A 17,212-nucleotide genomic window follows, 5' to 3' on the forward strand; every position below is an offset into this window, starting at 1 on the left:
CTATAGGGGCAAGGACCTTAAAGATCCTTTTTCATGTCAGTGGAGATTCTGTGATCATTATTGAAGGCTGCATTTACACACTACAGCAATCACTTGTTTCTGTAAGGCTACTTTCACACTAGCGTTCAGAGCGGATCCGTTCTAAACGGATCCGCTCATATAATGCAGACGGTGGCTCCGTTCAGAACGGATCCGTCTGCATTATATTGTATAAAATTTTCTAAGTGTGAAAGTAGCCTGAGCGGATCCGTCCAGACTTTTACATTGAAAGTCAATGGTGGACGGATCCGTTTGAAGATTGAGCCATATTGTGTTGTCATCTTCAAACGGATCCGTCCCCATTGACTTACATTGTAAGTCTGGACGGATCCGCACGCCTCCGCACGGCCAGGCGGACAGCTGAACGCTGCAAGCAGCTTTCAGGTGTCCGCCTGCTGAGCGGAGCGGAGGCTGAACGCCGCCAGACTGATGCATTCTGAGCGGATCCGCGTCCACTCAGAATGCATTAGGGCTGGACGGAAGCGTTCGGGTCCGCTTGTGAGCGCCTTCAAACGGAGCTCACAAGCGGACAGCCGAACGCTAGTGTGAAAGTAGCCTAAAGAATCGATGTTTCTGGGCAGCAGATCCCTGTTTACACAGCACAATCTGCTGTACAGAAATGATGATTTTAGGTGTCAGCTAAAAGAAACAATCACCCAACAAACGAGTGTTTGCTTGTTCATCAAGTGATCGCTGGGACCTTTACTATCAGTAGCAAGTCTATAAATGCTCATGCCCGATAATTGGCCTGATTATTGGTCCATGCAAAAGGACCCTAACTCACACTTCATCGATTTCAGAGGACCTTTGATGTACTCCCCTGAAGCTATCAAATACAAGATCCTACACTTTTTCATAGAGATAAGGGTGCCAGGTCTTCTCAATCTTTTTACTTCTGGGGCATAACCATCTGTGGTCATGTCCATGCTATAATTAAAAAATATAGCTTAATTTACCTTTCATTTCTCCTTTGAACCACTTATAATGTCATTAGAATAAACACAAATTAACACAATTATGTTGCTAAACCAAAGAACTGGAAAAAAAATAAATGTGGAATATGATCACTGTGAAAATTGCCTCCCCAAATGCACAACTAGAGGGCGCCTTACAGTTGTGAGGTACCCTAAGAAAACCCTGAACTTCAAACACATATAAAAGTGGGAGTCTCTGCTATGTGAGTCCTGCATGATATTTGGATTTTCACATGAAGCAATTTATTATATCTCTTTTTACAACTCAAGGAACTCTCTATTGGTGGCTCCATAGCTAATAGACTTTTATGGGTTCCACAGTATAAATATTTGACACTGAAAGTTCTAGCACTTTATCCACAAAGTCCACTAAGGCTGAGTTCACACGGGCGAGATTTCCGCGCGGGTGCAATGCAGTAGGTGAACGCATTGCACCTGCACTGAATCCTGACCCATTCATTTCAATGGGGCTGTGCACATGAGCATTTTTTTTCACGCATCACTTCTGCAATGCTTTAAAATCGCAGCATGTTCTATATTCTGCGTTTTTAACGCAGCCCTGGCTCCATAGAAGTGAATGGGGCTGCGTTAATAACGCATTGCATCTGCAAGCAAGTGCGGATGCAATGCGTTTTTCACTGATGGTTGCTAGGAGATGTTGTTTGTAAACCTTCAGTTTTCTATCGCACGTGTGAAAAACGCATCAAAACGCATTGCACCCGCGCGGAAAAAACTGAACAACTAAACGCAACCGCAGACAAAACTGACTGAACTTGCTTGCAAAATGGTGCGAGTTTAACTGAACGCACCCTGAACGCATCCGGACCAAATCTGTCACGCTCGTGTGAACTCAGCCTAACACGTTTCTGGCAGAATATTTTGGGGTCTTGCTTTAATAAATATCTAAATAGAGACTCATTAAGCTGCAGAAGTATTCAGTAATTTGCCATGGTTGCTTTTGTCTCTTTTTTGTTATTTTGGACTGAATTAAAGGTTTCTATTATGCCATGTGAAAGAGTAATTAATGTGAAAGTCTAATTATGCAAAGCTTCTTATACAATGTAATCAACTCATCTGTACCTAGAAATCTACTCCACACGTTTGTCTAGCAAAAAAAAATAGGAAATTACGTCTGTTTATCCACTTTTATCTGCTCCATATTCTGGAGGGGAAAAAAAGTAATACTTGTAAAACACAAAACACTTACCTCTTTTTTTTATTTCTTTATAGATCCTGGACAATCAGGAAGCCCAAGCCACAATGATCCTGCCAAGAATCCACCAGGTAAATATAACCCCTGGAAAATTTACATTCTAACAATGTCAGAGAACAAAAGTCGTACTGTGATAGCTGAAAAGTGTATAATTGGTCAATCTGCTTTGCATAGACAATGGGAAGAATCGGGACAAGCAGTGATTATGTTACCACTTTCATTATAACTGATGCTTAGCTCCAACTTCATTAACATTCACTATTTGAGAGTTTGTAATCTTGACTAGTAGATGCTTTTTATAAAACATATTAAAGTTCACATCCCACTTCTTTCATCCATGTTATACCAAGCTATTAATACAGATAAATTATTCATTGTATAACTACAGTAATCGCTTAACCATTAGCTTTGCGCTAAGGCTAACACATCACCATTGTTCTTTCAGTTTCACTTGTTTCATCCCATCTCAGTTGCATCTATACATTTTAAAATTATTTCATTAAGGGCAGCTTATTTAATAAAAAGTGATCAAAAAGTCATGCACACCCCCAAAATTGTTTCAGTAAAAATGAATAATTGCCCACAAAAAATTAGCCCTCACACAGTTTCATAGATGTAAATATAAAAAAGTTATAAGAATATGGTGATAAAAAATTCCTTAATCCAAAGTTTTATATATTTTTTTAAATATAAAAGCACAAAACTATACAAATGCATCACTGTAATTGTACTGGTGGAATAGTTTTTTTTTTTTTTTCAAATTCCACCCCATTTGGATTTTTTTTCAAGCTTCCCACTACTTGCAACAATAAATGGTACAATTAGAAAGTACAACTTATCCCTCAAAAATGAAATCCCCATATGTTATGTGAATGCAAAAATAAAAAAAGTTATGGCTCTGGGAAGGCAGGGAGTAGAAAACAAAAATGGAAAATCGCTGTGTCATAAACAGGTTTAAAAATAGTTAAAGAGGTTGTCCTGTCCCAAAATCTAAATTATTTTTATGTGCTCCTAACACCCATCACCATGCATACATATGCCCCCAATACCTGTTTTTCATGTCTGAGCTTTCCTTCCCCCCTGGAAGACATCACATTATCATGGCAGATCTGTTTACTTTCTTCCCTTCTTGTTTTGTTGAATACATAACTTTATTGATACACAATCCTGGCTGCACTGCACTGCACAGAGATGAGTCACAGGCTGGCCACGCCCCCAATCTGCTCTGCCTGCAGCAGCTACTCCATCTATAACTCCTGTGTGTATCTTTCTACACCCAGACATGAATCTACTTCTCACTCAGTATCTAAATCCCATTACTGACTGTTCATAGGCTCTGCCCTCATGTGTATCTAATCCTATCCTGTGTGATACAGCCTGCTGAGCTGTGTATCCAATCCTATCACTGACCGTCCACAGGCTCTGCCCTCACCATCTCCAGAGTGTGAAAAACAGCTTGAATCAGCAAGCGTATCCAATCACATCTGTATCTAATTCTATCCTGTGTGATACAGCCTGCTGAGCGGTGTATCTAATCCCATCACTGACAGTCCATAGACTCTTCTCTCACTATCTCCAGAGTGTGCACACGACCGTATCCATTTTGTGATCCACATTTTTTGCAGTCCCATGAATTTGAGGTCTTCATTTTGAGGACCAAAATAAGACATGTTCTGTCTTTACTGGAACTGACATACAGATGTAAAAAACACACCGATGACGTCCATGTGCTTTCCACATCCGTATGTCAGTTCTGCGAAAGATAGAACATGTCCTATTCTGGGCCTTATAATGCAGATCTAAAACCCATGGAACTCAACAGGACTGTAAAAAAATGTGAATCGCACACGGACAGTAACCTTATTTAGGTGGATCTGCGACTTGCAGACTGCAAAACATATACGGTTCTGTGCACGAGCCCTATCACTTATACTCAGCGCCCATAACAGTGACGTCCACAGTGCCCCATAACAGTGACATACACAGTTTCCCCATAACAGTGACGTCCACAGTGCCCCATAACAGTGACATACACAGTTTCCCCATAACAGTGACGTCCACAGTGCCCCATAACAGTGACATCCACAGTACCCCATAACAGTGACATCCACATTGCTCCCATAACAGTGACATCCACAGTGCCCCCATAACAGTGACATCCACAGTGCCCCCATAACAGTGACATCCACAGTGCCCCCATAACAGTGACATCCACATTGCTCCCATAACAGCGACATCCACAGTGCCCCCAGAACAGTGACATCCACTGTGCCGCATAACAGTGCCATCCAATGCCCCCTATTTGTTAGCCAGTGCCCCTCTTGTGCCATCCAGTGCCCCTAGTACCATCCAGTACCCCCACTATGCCATGCAGTGCCCCTTTTTTGCCATCCATTGCCCCCATTGTGCCATCCATTGCCCCCATTGTGCCATCCATTTCCCCCTTGTGCCATCCATTGCCCCCATGTGTCATCCACTGTGCCCCAGTGAAATCCAGTGCCCCCATGTGCCATCCTAATTGCCCCAGAGTGCCATCCACAATTCCACAGTGCCACCCACCCCATGTGCCAGTCAGTGCCCCCAGTGAGATCCACAGCATAGCGATCAGCCTCTGCGATGTAAGTGGTGTGCAGGAGTCAGTACAGGCTTCACATAGAAGCCTGTACAATACAGAGAGCGTTCGGCGGTCCTGCACATGCGCACTAGCATTTAGCCTAGTGCGCTGTGAAGACTGCCGGCTGCCGGCTGCCGCCTTATCCAGCAGGAGGCGGTGACGTCACTCGTGATGATCCGTCTCCTGCTGGAGTAAGGAAGCGAAGACAGGAAGATAAGAAGACAGACTTTGGCCGGAAGCCAAGAAAAGTCATCTGGAGAGACCACGTGACCGGGAGCAGATCTCAGGAATGGCTGCACTGTGGAAGGTAAGTATGTGATCATTAATCTTTCCTCCACAGGTTAGATTTTTAAAGGAAAAAAAAGGTTAAGCCCGGAGAACCCTTTAATGCACATGAATTCAATGTACATGTTTGCTGAATTTGGACCACAAATCTAACTACTTACAGATGCACTAACTTAAAGAGTTGTTTGATGGTAAAAGAGCTATGTACCGGTATATAGCAATTATTTCTGTATAATGCTCTTGGAAATACAAAAAAAAATTGCAAAAAATAAAAAGCCATGTTGAAACCTTTCCATTTTTTATTTATATGCTGACATTAGATTACTGTCACCTAAACCTGCCCAGACATCTAATGTGTATGAGGGTGTTTCCACTTTTCTCTGTTGGTAAATGTTGGGGTTGAGAAGAAGCGGCTAATTAGTTTTCAGTATGCTTGATTCCTTTGGTCTTAGGAGGGAAAAGCTGCCACCAGGGGGGTATGCCAGTGCCTTATTCTCCCCCCTCCATTCATAACATATGCAAGCATGTCCGCGGGAAGCAGATATGTGTAGAGGGGAGTCGGGAGGAATAGCTGTTGGTGGAGTGAGCATTCAGCCGACAAGTGTCTAGAGTGTATGATCAACCTAACAGAAGTTGAGCTAAATAATACATCCTGGAACACACAGATGAACTCCTGTTGTGTTTTACATTTTTCTGCTTGTGTTGCAGATAAAAGGCGCAGTGTGTTTATTACACATAAAATCACTTATCTCATTTCTTATTTATTTATCCCCCTTATTCCAAACAACACCATGAAGTTTCAGCAGGCCGTCAGAAGCAGTAGGTCTAAATGGCTTACTGTTTAAAAACTGTCTGGATATATGTTTACATAGCAGATGAAGAAGTCCGGGTGTGAGTGAAAGAGACATTGGGAACATGGGCTGTCTACTAATCTGGCCAGAATGTGGTGTTCAGTAATAAAAGAGCTCACCACTTCAAATAGGGGAGAAGGAAGTGGAGGAAAGGATTTACACAGCCATACATTCAAAACCACATTGCTCCTTTTCCTTTCTCCATTACTCTTGCTTGTCTGTAAAACCTTCATGCACATTCTGTGGTTTTTACAGTCATTTTCTTTGTGATTTTTTTTTTGTACTCTTGTACATTTTTTATCATTAAACTTTTGTGTTGATTTAAATAAATAGATGGATTCTTTTATCTTTGCAAGTTCTAAATTGATTTCTAACCCCTTCCTGCCCAGCAACGTGATATTTTCTTAAAGGGGTTGTCCGAGTTATGAAAAAAAAAATATATAGCACTGTAAATCTGATGGGCAGCAATATATAACTAAGCTAAGCAAGTTTTAGGCAAAAAAAATATATTTCCTCATTTCCCTGGTTCTCTTCTGGCCCTTTGTTTAACTTCAATAACAACAATCTCAGGTTTTTCTCATGGATATTTGTGCCCCTCTCCCTGCTCTGCAAAGGGAGTGAATACATGTGCTGCCCTCAGTGACATGTCCGCCTGCTGGGAGACTCAGCAGCATGTTGTATTTTTAGGACTACAAGTCCCAGCTGTACAATGACACTGCTGATGCACACAGGATCTTACCCCTACCTGTTCTTGTGCAATGCTCTGCAGAACTCCTCTGTCAGCTCCTATGCCCAGCATTTGTCTCCTCACTGCCTGCAGCTACTCAGTAAAGCCTTCAACCCTGAGTCTGTGCAACTGAAGGGGTTAATGTTTTTCCTCAAGAATCCAGGGAGAGAGCAATAAGCAGCAGCCGGTAGTGCAGGAGGGCGTGGCCAGCACTGTGACGTCTCGTGTACAGGCACACAGCTTCTCTCTCAGACTTGTGCACAAAACATTATCAGAGCAGGGAGAGAAGCTGACATTACAGGTAGGGGTGGGCGATATGGCCTAAAATCTATATTGCAATATAATTTTAAGCATGTGTGATATGCAATATATATCTCGATATATTGTTTTCTATATTTGTGTGCTGGCTCAGGAGAACATAGTGCGCACAGAGAGCGCGATCATATCGCGGTCTGGCGATATAGGCGATATGCACAAAATCCATATCGTGGCACAAATTTATATCGCATATCGCCTATATCGTCTATATCGCCCACCCCTAATTACAGGTTATGTGACCCTCAGTGAAATCTGAGAAAGCAGCAACTGGAGATAAAGTAAGTGAATTGTAAAGTCCTACCATTTGCCTAGTTATAAACATACAAAGAGCAAAAAAAAATAAAAAAATCAGACAACCCCTTTAAGCTTACATATATATTTCCTTAAAGGGGTTATCCCATCTTAGACAATAGGGGCATATCACTAGGATATGCCCCCATTGTCTGATAGGTGCTGGTCCCACCGCTGGGACCCGCACCTACAAGGAGAACGGAGCAGAGATAGATGAGGAGGGCGCACTGCACATGCGCAGCCACCCTCTATTCATTTCTATAGAGCTGCCATAGAAATGAATGGGAGCGGTGGCCGCGCATGCGCGGTGTGCTCCCATTCGTTTCAATGGGAGAGGCGGAGAGCTGCGCCTGGTGGTGGACGGACCCCGGGAAACCCGGGGTCCTCCAGCCACAGCTCTCCCCGACTCCGTTCTCTCTGTAGGTGCGGGTCCCAGAGGTGGGACCCGCACCTATCAGACAATGGGGGCATATCCTTGCGATATGCCCCCATTGTCTAAGATGGGATAACCCCTTTAATCTGATCTGATTAACTATTACAGGTTAATGATGGCTGGGCTCAGGAATTGTGCCCCTGCCATCACTTGTAGTACTTGATATTTTATACAACCTCCACCCCACTCTCAGTTAACTACAATCCCAGCTGCTTAAAGGGGTTATCCGATCCATGAAATGCCCCCCCCCCCCATGCTTGGGACCCTCACACACAATATACTTACCTTGCTGCCCGGCACCCGCATCGCTCCTGGTCCCTATACGGCTGCCACTGCTTCTACCGTGCAGGGAGGGGATTAAAACATCCTGTGTCGGGGCGGGGGGGGGGGGGGTGCAATGGCAGGCGGCAACGAGGATGAGCCTCCCTAGTTGGCTCTTTCACCACCTGTCATTGGCTGCCCCCCAAAACCAGATTTTTTTTTTCCATGCTGCGCACGTTGAGAAGCAGCGGCGGCCATGTAGGGACCAGGAGCGAGGTGAGTATATTGTGTGTGAGGGGCCCGGGCATATAGGGGGCATTTCAGGGGTCGGATAACCGCTTTAACTGAATCTGTCACCAATCTTTTATTGCCCTAAGGGCTCCTAGACCACACAATTTTTGGGCCAATTATTGAGAACGAGGGTTCATACGAACACTCGTTTTCAGTAGTTTGGCTTGTATAATTGAGCAGCCGATCAATGAGCAAATCAGCTGATGGGCATATTTTATTAGATACTCTGTGTAATCAGGAACGTGCTGCCGATAACCAATAGAACAGAATGAGGGAAGAACGACTGCAGTAGCAATCGTACCTCCCCAGTTTGTATCGGCCAGTGTATTTATACCAATGCAAATGAGCACTATTGGATGTGTTATCATCCATCAGTGCTCACACTGCTTGAATGTCAGGCAGTGTAATATTACCTTAACTATGGGTGACAGCTCTTCTTAGCAAAATGCTACTTTTTTTTATCTTTCATGATCAGCACCATACATATATGCTTTGGTTGGGTATTTAAAAATGGCGCCTGTTGGGTATTTAAAATTGCCAATACAGAGGGAGGCACGTCGGCACACTTACCTGGCTCGGCATTTTTTCCCATAGGAATGTTTTAGTGCCGGATCTGGCATTAAAAATACCGCAAGGCCGGATCCGTCCCTCCGATCTGCGCTTCCATAGACCTTTAAAAATGTGAAAAAAAATATAGAAACGGATCCGTTTGTCCATATGACAAATGGACAGACAGATCCGTTCTTGGAAAGCATTTGTGAGACGGATCCGTAACAATCATTAACTACCTTACTCATCAGTGATTAAGCTCAGCTGATGTCCATTGATGAATTGTTAATGGACTGTGTGAATTAGCCTAGTTGGTTTTTCTGTTATTATTAACATACTCTCTAATGCATGTTTAATTTTACCCATTGCCTATCAACGTATTGCCAAGGAATGGAGGGACCTGTCTGAGGTGGAAGTTGGACTAAAATTAACATCTTTACTAATAGAGACCTAATAATGAATGTCTTCTTTTGTCGCTGTTGCCCGTTAACTGATGAATCAAATAGATTACACTAGATTTGTGGGCTTTCTGAGGGATATTAATATTCCAAAACTTAGTGTTACTCAACTGGAAGAATGAGATCGTCTTATATCACTGGATGAGGTGCTATCTGCAATAGCTGAATCCCCACTTGGTAAAACAGCAGGCCCAGAGGGATTACCTCTAGAACTATATAAACGAGATAGAGAGTTTTGGGAAAATAAATTAATGGAGGTTTTCTCACACTCTAATCAAGTAGCGCGTTTGCCTGTTTCAATGGGGGAAGCAATGATCATTTTAATTCCTAAAGAAGGTAAGAATAGTTTAGATCCGGGTTAGTATCGCCCAATATCACTAAAGAATAGTGATTGTAAGATTTTGGCCAGAATTTTGACGAAGAGATTGAAGGAGGTAATTACGAACTTATTGCATATGGACCAAAATGGATTTATCCCTTGAAGATCTACATCTTTAAACCTTTTCAGAGTCTTCGCCAATATTCATTGGGTGGGAAACAATACTCACAGTTGCTCTATTCGGTCTTTAGATGCGACAAAAGCTTTTGACAGTGTGGAATGGAGCTTTTTGTGTGAAACTTTGGGTCAATTTGGTATTGGTTCTGATTTTATAAAGTGGTCATTTATAATCACCCGAGTGCACGGATATCTGTTAATGATGAATTGTCTGAGAGCTTTAGCATTGAGAGGGGTATGAGGCAGGGATGTCCCCTCTCTTCTTTACTCGTTGCCCTAGTTGTGGAACCTTTAGCAATTAAGATCAGACAGGATTCATGTTTTCAGGAATTTGGAGTGAGGGGGAGAGAGGACAAAGTATCACTTTATGCAGATCTTCTTTTTTTCCTTGGTGATACTAATAGGGATTTAAGTTATGTTATGGCATTGATGGGGGAATTTGGCATGCTCCCGGGTATAGTAATTAATTGTAGTAAATCAATTTTGCTTCATTTGAGTGATAAGCTTGAGGTAATGGATAAGAGACTAAGGATATTGGGGCATCATGGGGCTTAAGGATATTGGGCCCTATGTTTTAATGCTTTTAATTGTATAATATATTGATTGAATAAATACATTTTTTTATTTTTTATTTTAAGGGGGGTGGGGGTGCCTGCTTGCAAGCGCAGCAGTCGCCAGAGCCATGAGTTTCTGCTGTTTTACACAACAGACATCTGGGGCTAATGTCTACAACAGTTGAACACACCAATCACATTTAATCCCTCAGCCGCTGTGGCCAATTGTGATCACAGCAGCTGAAGAGGCTTTCCACGGGAACGTTGCGCTCCTAGGGCCCGGATGTCTTTACTGCTTTAAGATCGAGATAATTATTTATTGGTGGTGGTATCCTGGAGCCTGCTAGAGGCTATCATGTTTACCACAGGTATATTCCTTTGGAGGTCTGTTGGTGTTAGACATTTTTCACTGATAAACCATATTACAAAATTGTTTGTGGTCACTTGTACCATTGATTTATGTAAAGTTGTGTCAAAGTACAGTGAATAGAACTCATGGACAAGCCCATTCACTTCTTAGGCTGGGTTCACATGACTTTTTTCCCATTTGTTTAACGCATACAGAAAACATATACATTAAACCTGGCCCTAATTGGAAGGTTCAAAGCTGACTTTGTAAAACATGTTGGAAGAAAATAGTGTGATGGGGTCTGTTCGGCATCATTAGTGTCCATCATGATGGATTGAGCAGTGCTGCAAATGTATTCTTTCTGTTTAACAAGTATGTGTGTACAAATCTATTATAGTGTTTCTATAGATATATATAGACCCGATTTCATACTGAGGGATACAACGTTTTTTCCCCCTCACATTTCCATGGAAAAGAAAAGCTTTGCATGTTACACATTACATTGGTATTCTCCCTAGTGGCATATGGAAGCATCATTTGATGGCATACTTCCTACTGTTTCATAAAACCGAACCATAGGGACTCTGTGTGCTGTGTGCTGTCATGCAGACTCCTTGCACAGAAGCAGAAATGTTGGTGATTGGTTCAACCAGAGAAGGTTGTAGAACATGCAATAGCTGTAACCTTTTTTGGAAGTGTCATATCCTGCTTTCTGTTCATGATGAAAAGCTCAAACTTTAGTTCTTGAAACTCACATAACTGAGCTCTCAACTTCTTCGTACTCCTTATAGTTCTGCATAATTTCCATTGAGCCCCAAAATTCAAAATGCAAATCACGGACCCATTGAAGTCAATGGATCTGCACCATGATGCTGGGTGGCCGTGATATCTTTTACGGAAACTCTGACACAGGATTTCGTTACAAATAGGAACCAGTAATTGGCAGCTTCCATACATGTACATGTACATATGGTAGCTGTTAGTTACTGGTAAGGAGGCAGGAGGAAGGTTGGGATAGCACTCCCCTCATGAATACATTGGACTGATAACTATAAGTGTGCTATATTCTTTGTAAGCCTCTGTTAGCCAAACAGGACAATGGGTGCAATTTATCATGAGGGTAATATTTAAAGTGAGTTTTTCTTGAGTACACGGTGACGTACTTTTGACACATTTATCAAATGTTGCACATTGTTTGTTAAATGTGGTGCATCTTTAAAATGAACACTTTTGTGTTTGTGTTATTGTTTCCCAAACTGGAGTAAGTGGTGAAAAATACAAAAAGTTGCAAGTAAGCAAAAAAAAAAAAAAAATCACAAAGCCATGTTTTACGACTTTTTGAAGCCGGAATTCCCCCCAATATTTCTTGTGTTGTTTGGAACCTGCCCTAACAATCAAGAAGGAGAGGGAGAGGCTGGCAGAGGAAACAAGGGGAGCAAGACTGCACAGAGTGGTCTTAATAAATGACCCCCATTGTGTTTGGATTAATAATGAATTCCTGGTCCTTAAAATGTCACTACAAAAAACACAGTGGGAGAGATTTATCAAACTGGTGTAAAGTAGAACTGGCTTAGTTGCCCATAGCAATGGGCAAATCTTTATTTTTCCAAAGGAGCTGTGAAAAATGAAAGGTAGAATCTGATTGGTTGCTATGGGCACACCAACTTGATAAATCTCCCCCAGTGTTTTTATAAAATTTCTGGCTGCAGCAATATTTGGCAAAAAAAAAAAAAAGCTTTAGAGAAAGAAAATTAGCTTGAAACCGCCTTATTACAATTCTCTCTGTTTTTCCAGGATACCTTGAAGATAGTTTTGTGAAGTCTGGCGTTTTCAATGTTTCAGAGCTTGTGCGAGTGTCTAGAAGTAAGTTGGAGTGCCATTCATCATGTTAAATACTACATCCTAAATATATATATATATATATATATATATATATATATATATAAAAATATATATATATATACTTTATATTGTTTTCTAAGAAAACTTGTCATTTATATATTTATATATTTGCTGTTTCTGACTTCAGTTGTACATGGGGGTGTTATCTGTAATTGATAGCATTCTCTGTGTAACTGTGTATAAGAGATAGCTGTCAGTCACTTATAGCTGTACATGGGGGAGTATTATCAGTGATAGTATTCTCTGTGTAAATGTGTGTACAGAGATAGCTATCAGTCACTGACAGTTGTACATGGGGGAGGTGTTATCAGTAAATGATAGCATTTCACTGATAGCTGTACACAGGTATTATCAGTGATTGATAGCATTCTCTGTGTAAGTGTGTATACAGAAATATCTGTCAGTCACTGATAGCTGTACACAGGGGAGGTGTTATCATTGATTGATCGCATTTTCTCTGTAAGTGTGTATACAGAGATACCTGTCAGTCTCTGATAATTGTACAAAGGGGCTTTCTTAAGTTCAGTTTTACTGAATCTTTTCTCATAAAACTATATATTAATCTGATCATCTCCTCCTGCTCTATAACATGCTGCTTGCAAATTATATTGCATTTTGTGGTGGCAGGTCCTCTTGAACAGTCTTGTGATTTTTATGCCATTTACTTGCATGTTTTCACCCCATGTACTTACATATTTATCTTGTAATTATTGCATGAAAAGCATATGAAAGTTGCATGCACTTGTGACTCTCACACAACTCAGGTTATTCCTATTGATTGGAAACGTCCTGAAGCAGTTACTAGATTAGTTGTCACGTTACAAAATGTGTGAATTTTGCAAGTGATGTTGCCGAGTAACTGTTAATATGTAGTAGTAACTAGAAATCTAAATGTGGAAGTGCATGCCTGTTGTCCATCCTGTTACATAATGAATTCCCTTCTCATTTACTGACCTTTCCACTGTGTCAGTGTACAGGGAAATGGATGTCATTTTGCTAATGGGAAGACAATGCCAAGATATTGAAAGAAAATTCCAGGAGATAAGCTCCACTATTTTATCTATATATATAAAGAAGGATGTATGTATGTTCCGCGATCACTCAAAAACGCAGCTATCAATTTCAACGAAACTTGGTATACACATGCCTTGCTACCTAGAAAGAAATCTTGTGGGGGTCATAGCTCTCTAGGACGTACCGTTCGTGAGATATTCCCAAAAAATTACCTGCATTAGCCAATACAAGCCTGCAAGTCTTTCTCTTCATATTGTAACTGCCATACACACGGTCACATGTCCCTTATCAGTCAATAGAAGCTCACAGGCCCTCAGTCTCCACATACACACAGTTTTACTCCAGGTTTCCAAAACAACCCAGCCATTTTTCTTCACTGCTGTAGGTCAGCTTTAGGCTAGGGCTACACAACGACAATAAGTCGCACGACACATAGAACACAACTACACTGCTACATGTGTCGTGCGACATTGATGTTGTACCAATGTTACAAAACAATTTTCATAATGATAGTCTATGGTGTTGCACTGCGAAATTTTACATGCAAATCACAAATCAATGTTGGATGGATTTTTTGCAACTCTTGTGTCGCAGTCGCAGCATGTCACATGTCGCAGTGCAACACCATATTCTATAATTTTAAAAATTGTTGAGACAAAATGTTGCATGACACATGTTGTCGTGTAGCCCTAACATTAAAGGGGCAGGGCTTTGTGGAGGTCACTGTTAAAGGGGCAGGCACTGTGGAGGTCGCTGTTAAAGAGGCGTTCACTGTGGATGTTACTGTTAAGGGTCAGGCCACTGTGGAGGTCACTGTTAAAGGGGTGGACACTGTGGAGGTCACTGTTAAGAGTGCAGGAGCCATTATTAAATGGGCAACTGCTGTGGAGGTCACTGTTAAGGCAGCAAGGTACTGTGAGGTCACTGTCAAGGTAGCGGGGTACTTTGGAGGTCACTGTTAAGGGGGCGGGCCCCATGAGGAGGTCACTGTCAAGGAAGTGGGGTGTTGTGAAACTCACTGTTAAAGGGGTGGGCTGCTGTGAAAGTCAAAATTAAGGGGACGGGCTGCTGTGGAGGTCCCATCTTAAAGTGGCGGGGCACTGTGGGGGAGGGGGGTCAGTGTTAAGGGGTGAGGGACTGTGGAGTTCACTCTTAGAGGGGTGGGGTGCTGTAGAGGTCATTGTTATGGGGGATACTTTCGGTTTCTTTTAACGACACACACAAACAATAAATGAAATATACCTGTGTGAAGCCGGGTCCTTCTGCTAGTGCAGTTATCAGAAATTCTGCAACCAAAACTAGGTTTACAATCCTTAAAGCAGATTTATTGGATGATTGTCGGGAATGAATGTTCTTACGATTGCTCATTCCCGGTAATAGTCCAGTGTAAATGTGCCACAGAGCACCTGATGAACAAGAAAAACGCTGAGGCAGCACATTAAATCATCATTCTGGGCAGGAGATCGTGCTGTGTAAACAGCAACCTGCTGCCCAGAAACAAATTTTTATTAGGACGAACAATGGCCGTAGTCCTTACTCCTCCCCATACAGTGGAGGAGATTGCTGCATGAACATGAACAGTTATGGGGAAGCAACAGTTCCTTCCCGATAATTGCCTGCTTGTCTCGCATGTGTAAATGCGCCTTTACGGAATGAAAACTGTTGTCCTATCAGAACAACTCCTCCTAAAAAGACCAGTTGATATTGTCACTGCAGGAGAAAGGAAGCACAAGTTGCAACGAATATGCGATCATGTATGTCAGCTGTCTACAGCAGCAAATGTAGGGATGTCCTGAGTGAGCGCCTTTTATATCACACATAATGGTCTCTCATATTTGAGGGTACTGCTTCATTAACGGCTCCTATTTATCTAATAATGGCATTCAGATTGTGGTTGTGGCAGGCATCTTTCATCTGGCATATGTCTAACCTCTCATATACCGCAAACCACAAGAGACTGTGGTGTGCTTTACCAGTTGCAAACAGTAAATGATAACTCCCACCGCATGCCATGTTTGAGACAAATTCCAACAGATCTGTTAAAAAGTATGCCTACAGAAATGATATGTTTAATTCTTTGCCTTGTTTTCCTTTACTCATACTACAACTGTATTGTCCATATGTGGTGCGATCCTAGCAAAAGCCTTGTTCACACTCGTTATTTCTCTAGGGACTTAGTTTACGCCGGTCCCTGATTCACAGGGGATTAAAATAGTTTGTAGATATTAAGCCATTCGAGCTGGCAGCTGTGTTCTTCTCTCAGGTATAAGGGCAGCTTTGAATAGGCATCCCTCCAAAAGATAGAAGAGAAAAGCACTCTGCTGCTCATCCAAATATGCAAAGAATCCGCCTCTGTCATCAGCATCTCTCTCTCCAACAGGGCTAATTGAAAGGACTATCTGCATGCAGTGAGTTTAGAGGGGCCCAGAGATCTGACCCTGCACCACTGATTGATGTCCCACATGCAGTACATACTATAGCGTGGAAATATTGTTCCCAAGTGAAAGGGAGCCAGCAGTCACATCTAATTAACGTTTCATCAAGAAATAATTGCACTATGCATAAATTAAGGACACCATCATCTCTAAAACAAAAGAAGAATTGATTTGGACCTTGTTCCCAAGGTCTCTGATGATACAAAGTGACACACAGCACACCAGGCCTTTGTATACAATGCAGTGCCTACTTGCTGGCACCAAATACCATCAGATATACTTAATGGATGCTTTATATCCAGATAGCATGCTCAATGGATAAAAGCACTGCGTTTTTCTTTTTATTATTTCTTTCAAAAAGATGCAAGTCTTCCAAGTGAATTGCGAATGGAATATTAAATGCCATTCGATTCTCAGCCGGTAAATAGCAATTTGCAAGCTTACTCATTTACTTTGGAGGTAGAACCACGGGAACTATTTCTAGGTTTATAAACTTTCACTACAAATATTTTGTATAAGTAACCAGCTGCTGTTTCTTCCTAGCACCCATAACACAGGGCTCTGGTGTCAGTTACCCAATTGGAGAGCCACTAAGCCAGCCATACTATCATGATATGAACTCTGCGGTCAGCTTACAGAGGTCATTGTCCTCTCCTCCAAGCAGGTAAGGGATATAAGGAACTGTAAAGCAATTTCAAGAGCACATACCTACTGGAGACAATATTGTGCAACAGTATCTAATTAAATATCAGTTTACTGTATTTTTCATTTTAACTTATTAAAAATCTTCTATAGAATGGAACTGTGACCAACAGTTATTACATATCCTATATGATAAGTATCTAAAGCTCTGTTCACATTATTGTCATGGTTTCCCTTTCAAGCTATTACAGTTATGTCAGATACTTTTGCCAAACCCTGACAAACGTCATTGACATACACTATGAGAGCTCAATCACACAAACATGTATTTCTTTTGTTTCCATTTCATTTTTTTACAGGTCCTTATGTGGAACCATTTATTTTAAGGGGGCTGGAAAAAATGGAAATGACTCAGTGTACATTCCATGTCCGTTCCGCCCAAAAAAAACTTGCTATTTTTGTCCGTTTTGTGGACAAGGGCAGGCATTGTTACAATGGATCTGCAAAAAAATAAAA

The 17,212-nt window shown here is 41.7% G+C and overlaps 1 protein-coding gene across 4 annotated transcripts in view; it reads left to right on the plus strand.

Annotated features, from left to right (window-relative positions):
- NFIB (nuclear factor I B) overlaps nucleotides 1-17,212 on the plus strand; it is a 230,973-nt gene that overhangs the window by 115,695 nt on the left and 98,066 nt on the right. For all 4 annotated transcript variants that reach the window (XM_044272279.1, XM_044272271.1, XM_044272295.1 and 1 more), the window contains exons 3-5: nucleotides 2,244-2,297; nucleotides 12,498-12,566; nucleotides 16,598-16,718. In XM_044272279.1, coding sequence (XP_044128214.1) covers nucleotides 2,244-2,297; nucleotides 12,498-12,566; nucleotides 16,598-16,718 — 244 coding nt within the window. The remainder of the gene's footprint in view (nucleotides 1-2,243; nucleotides 2,298-12,497; nucleotides 12,567-16,597; nucleotides 16,719-17,212) is intronic.

This window comes from Bufo gargarizans, chromosome 1 (assembly GCF_014858855.1).
Source record: "Bufo gargarizans isolate SCDJY-AF-19 chromosome 1, ASM1485885v1, whole genome shotgun sequence".
NCBI classification, from domain to species: domain Eukaryota; kingdom Metazoa; phylum Chordata; class Amphibia; order Anura; family Bufonidae; genus Bufo; species Bufo gargarizans.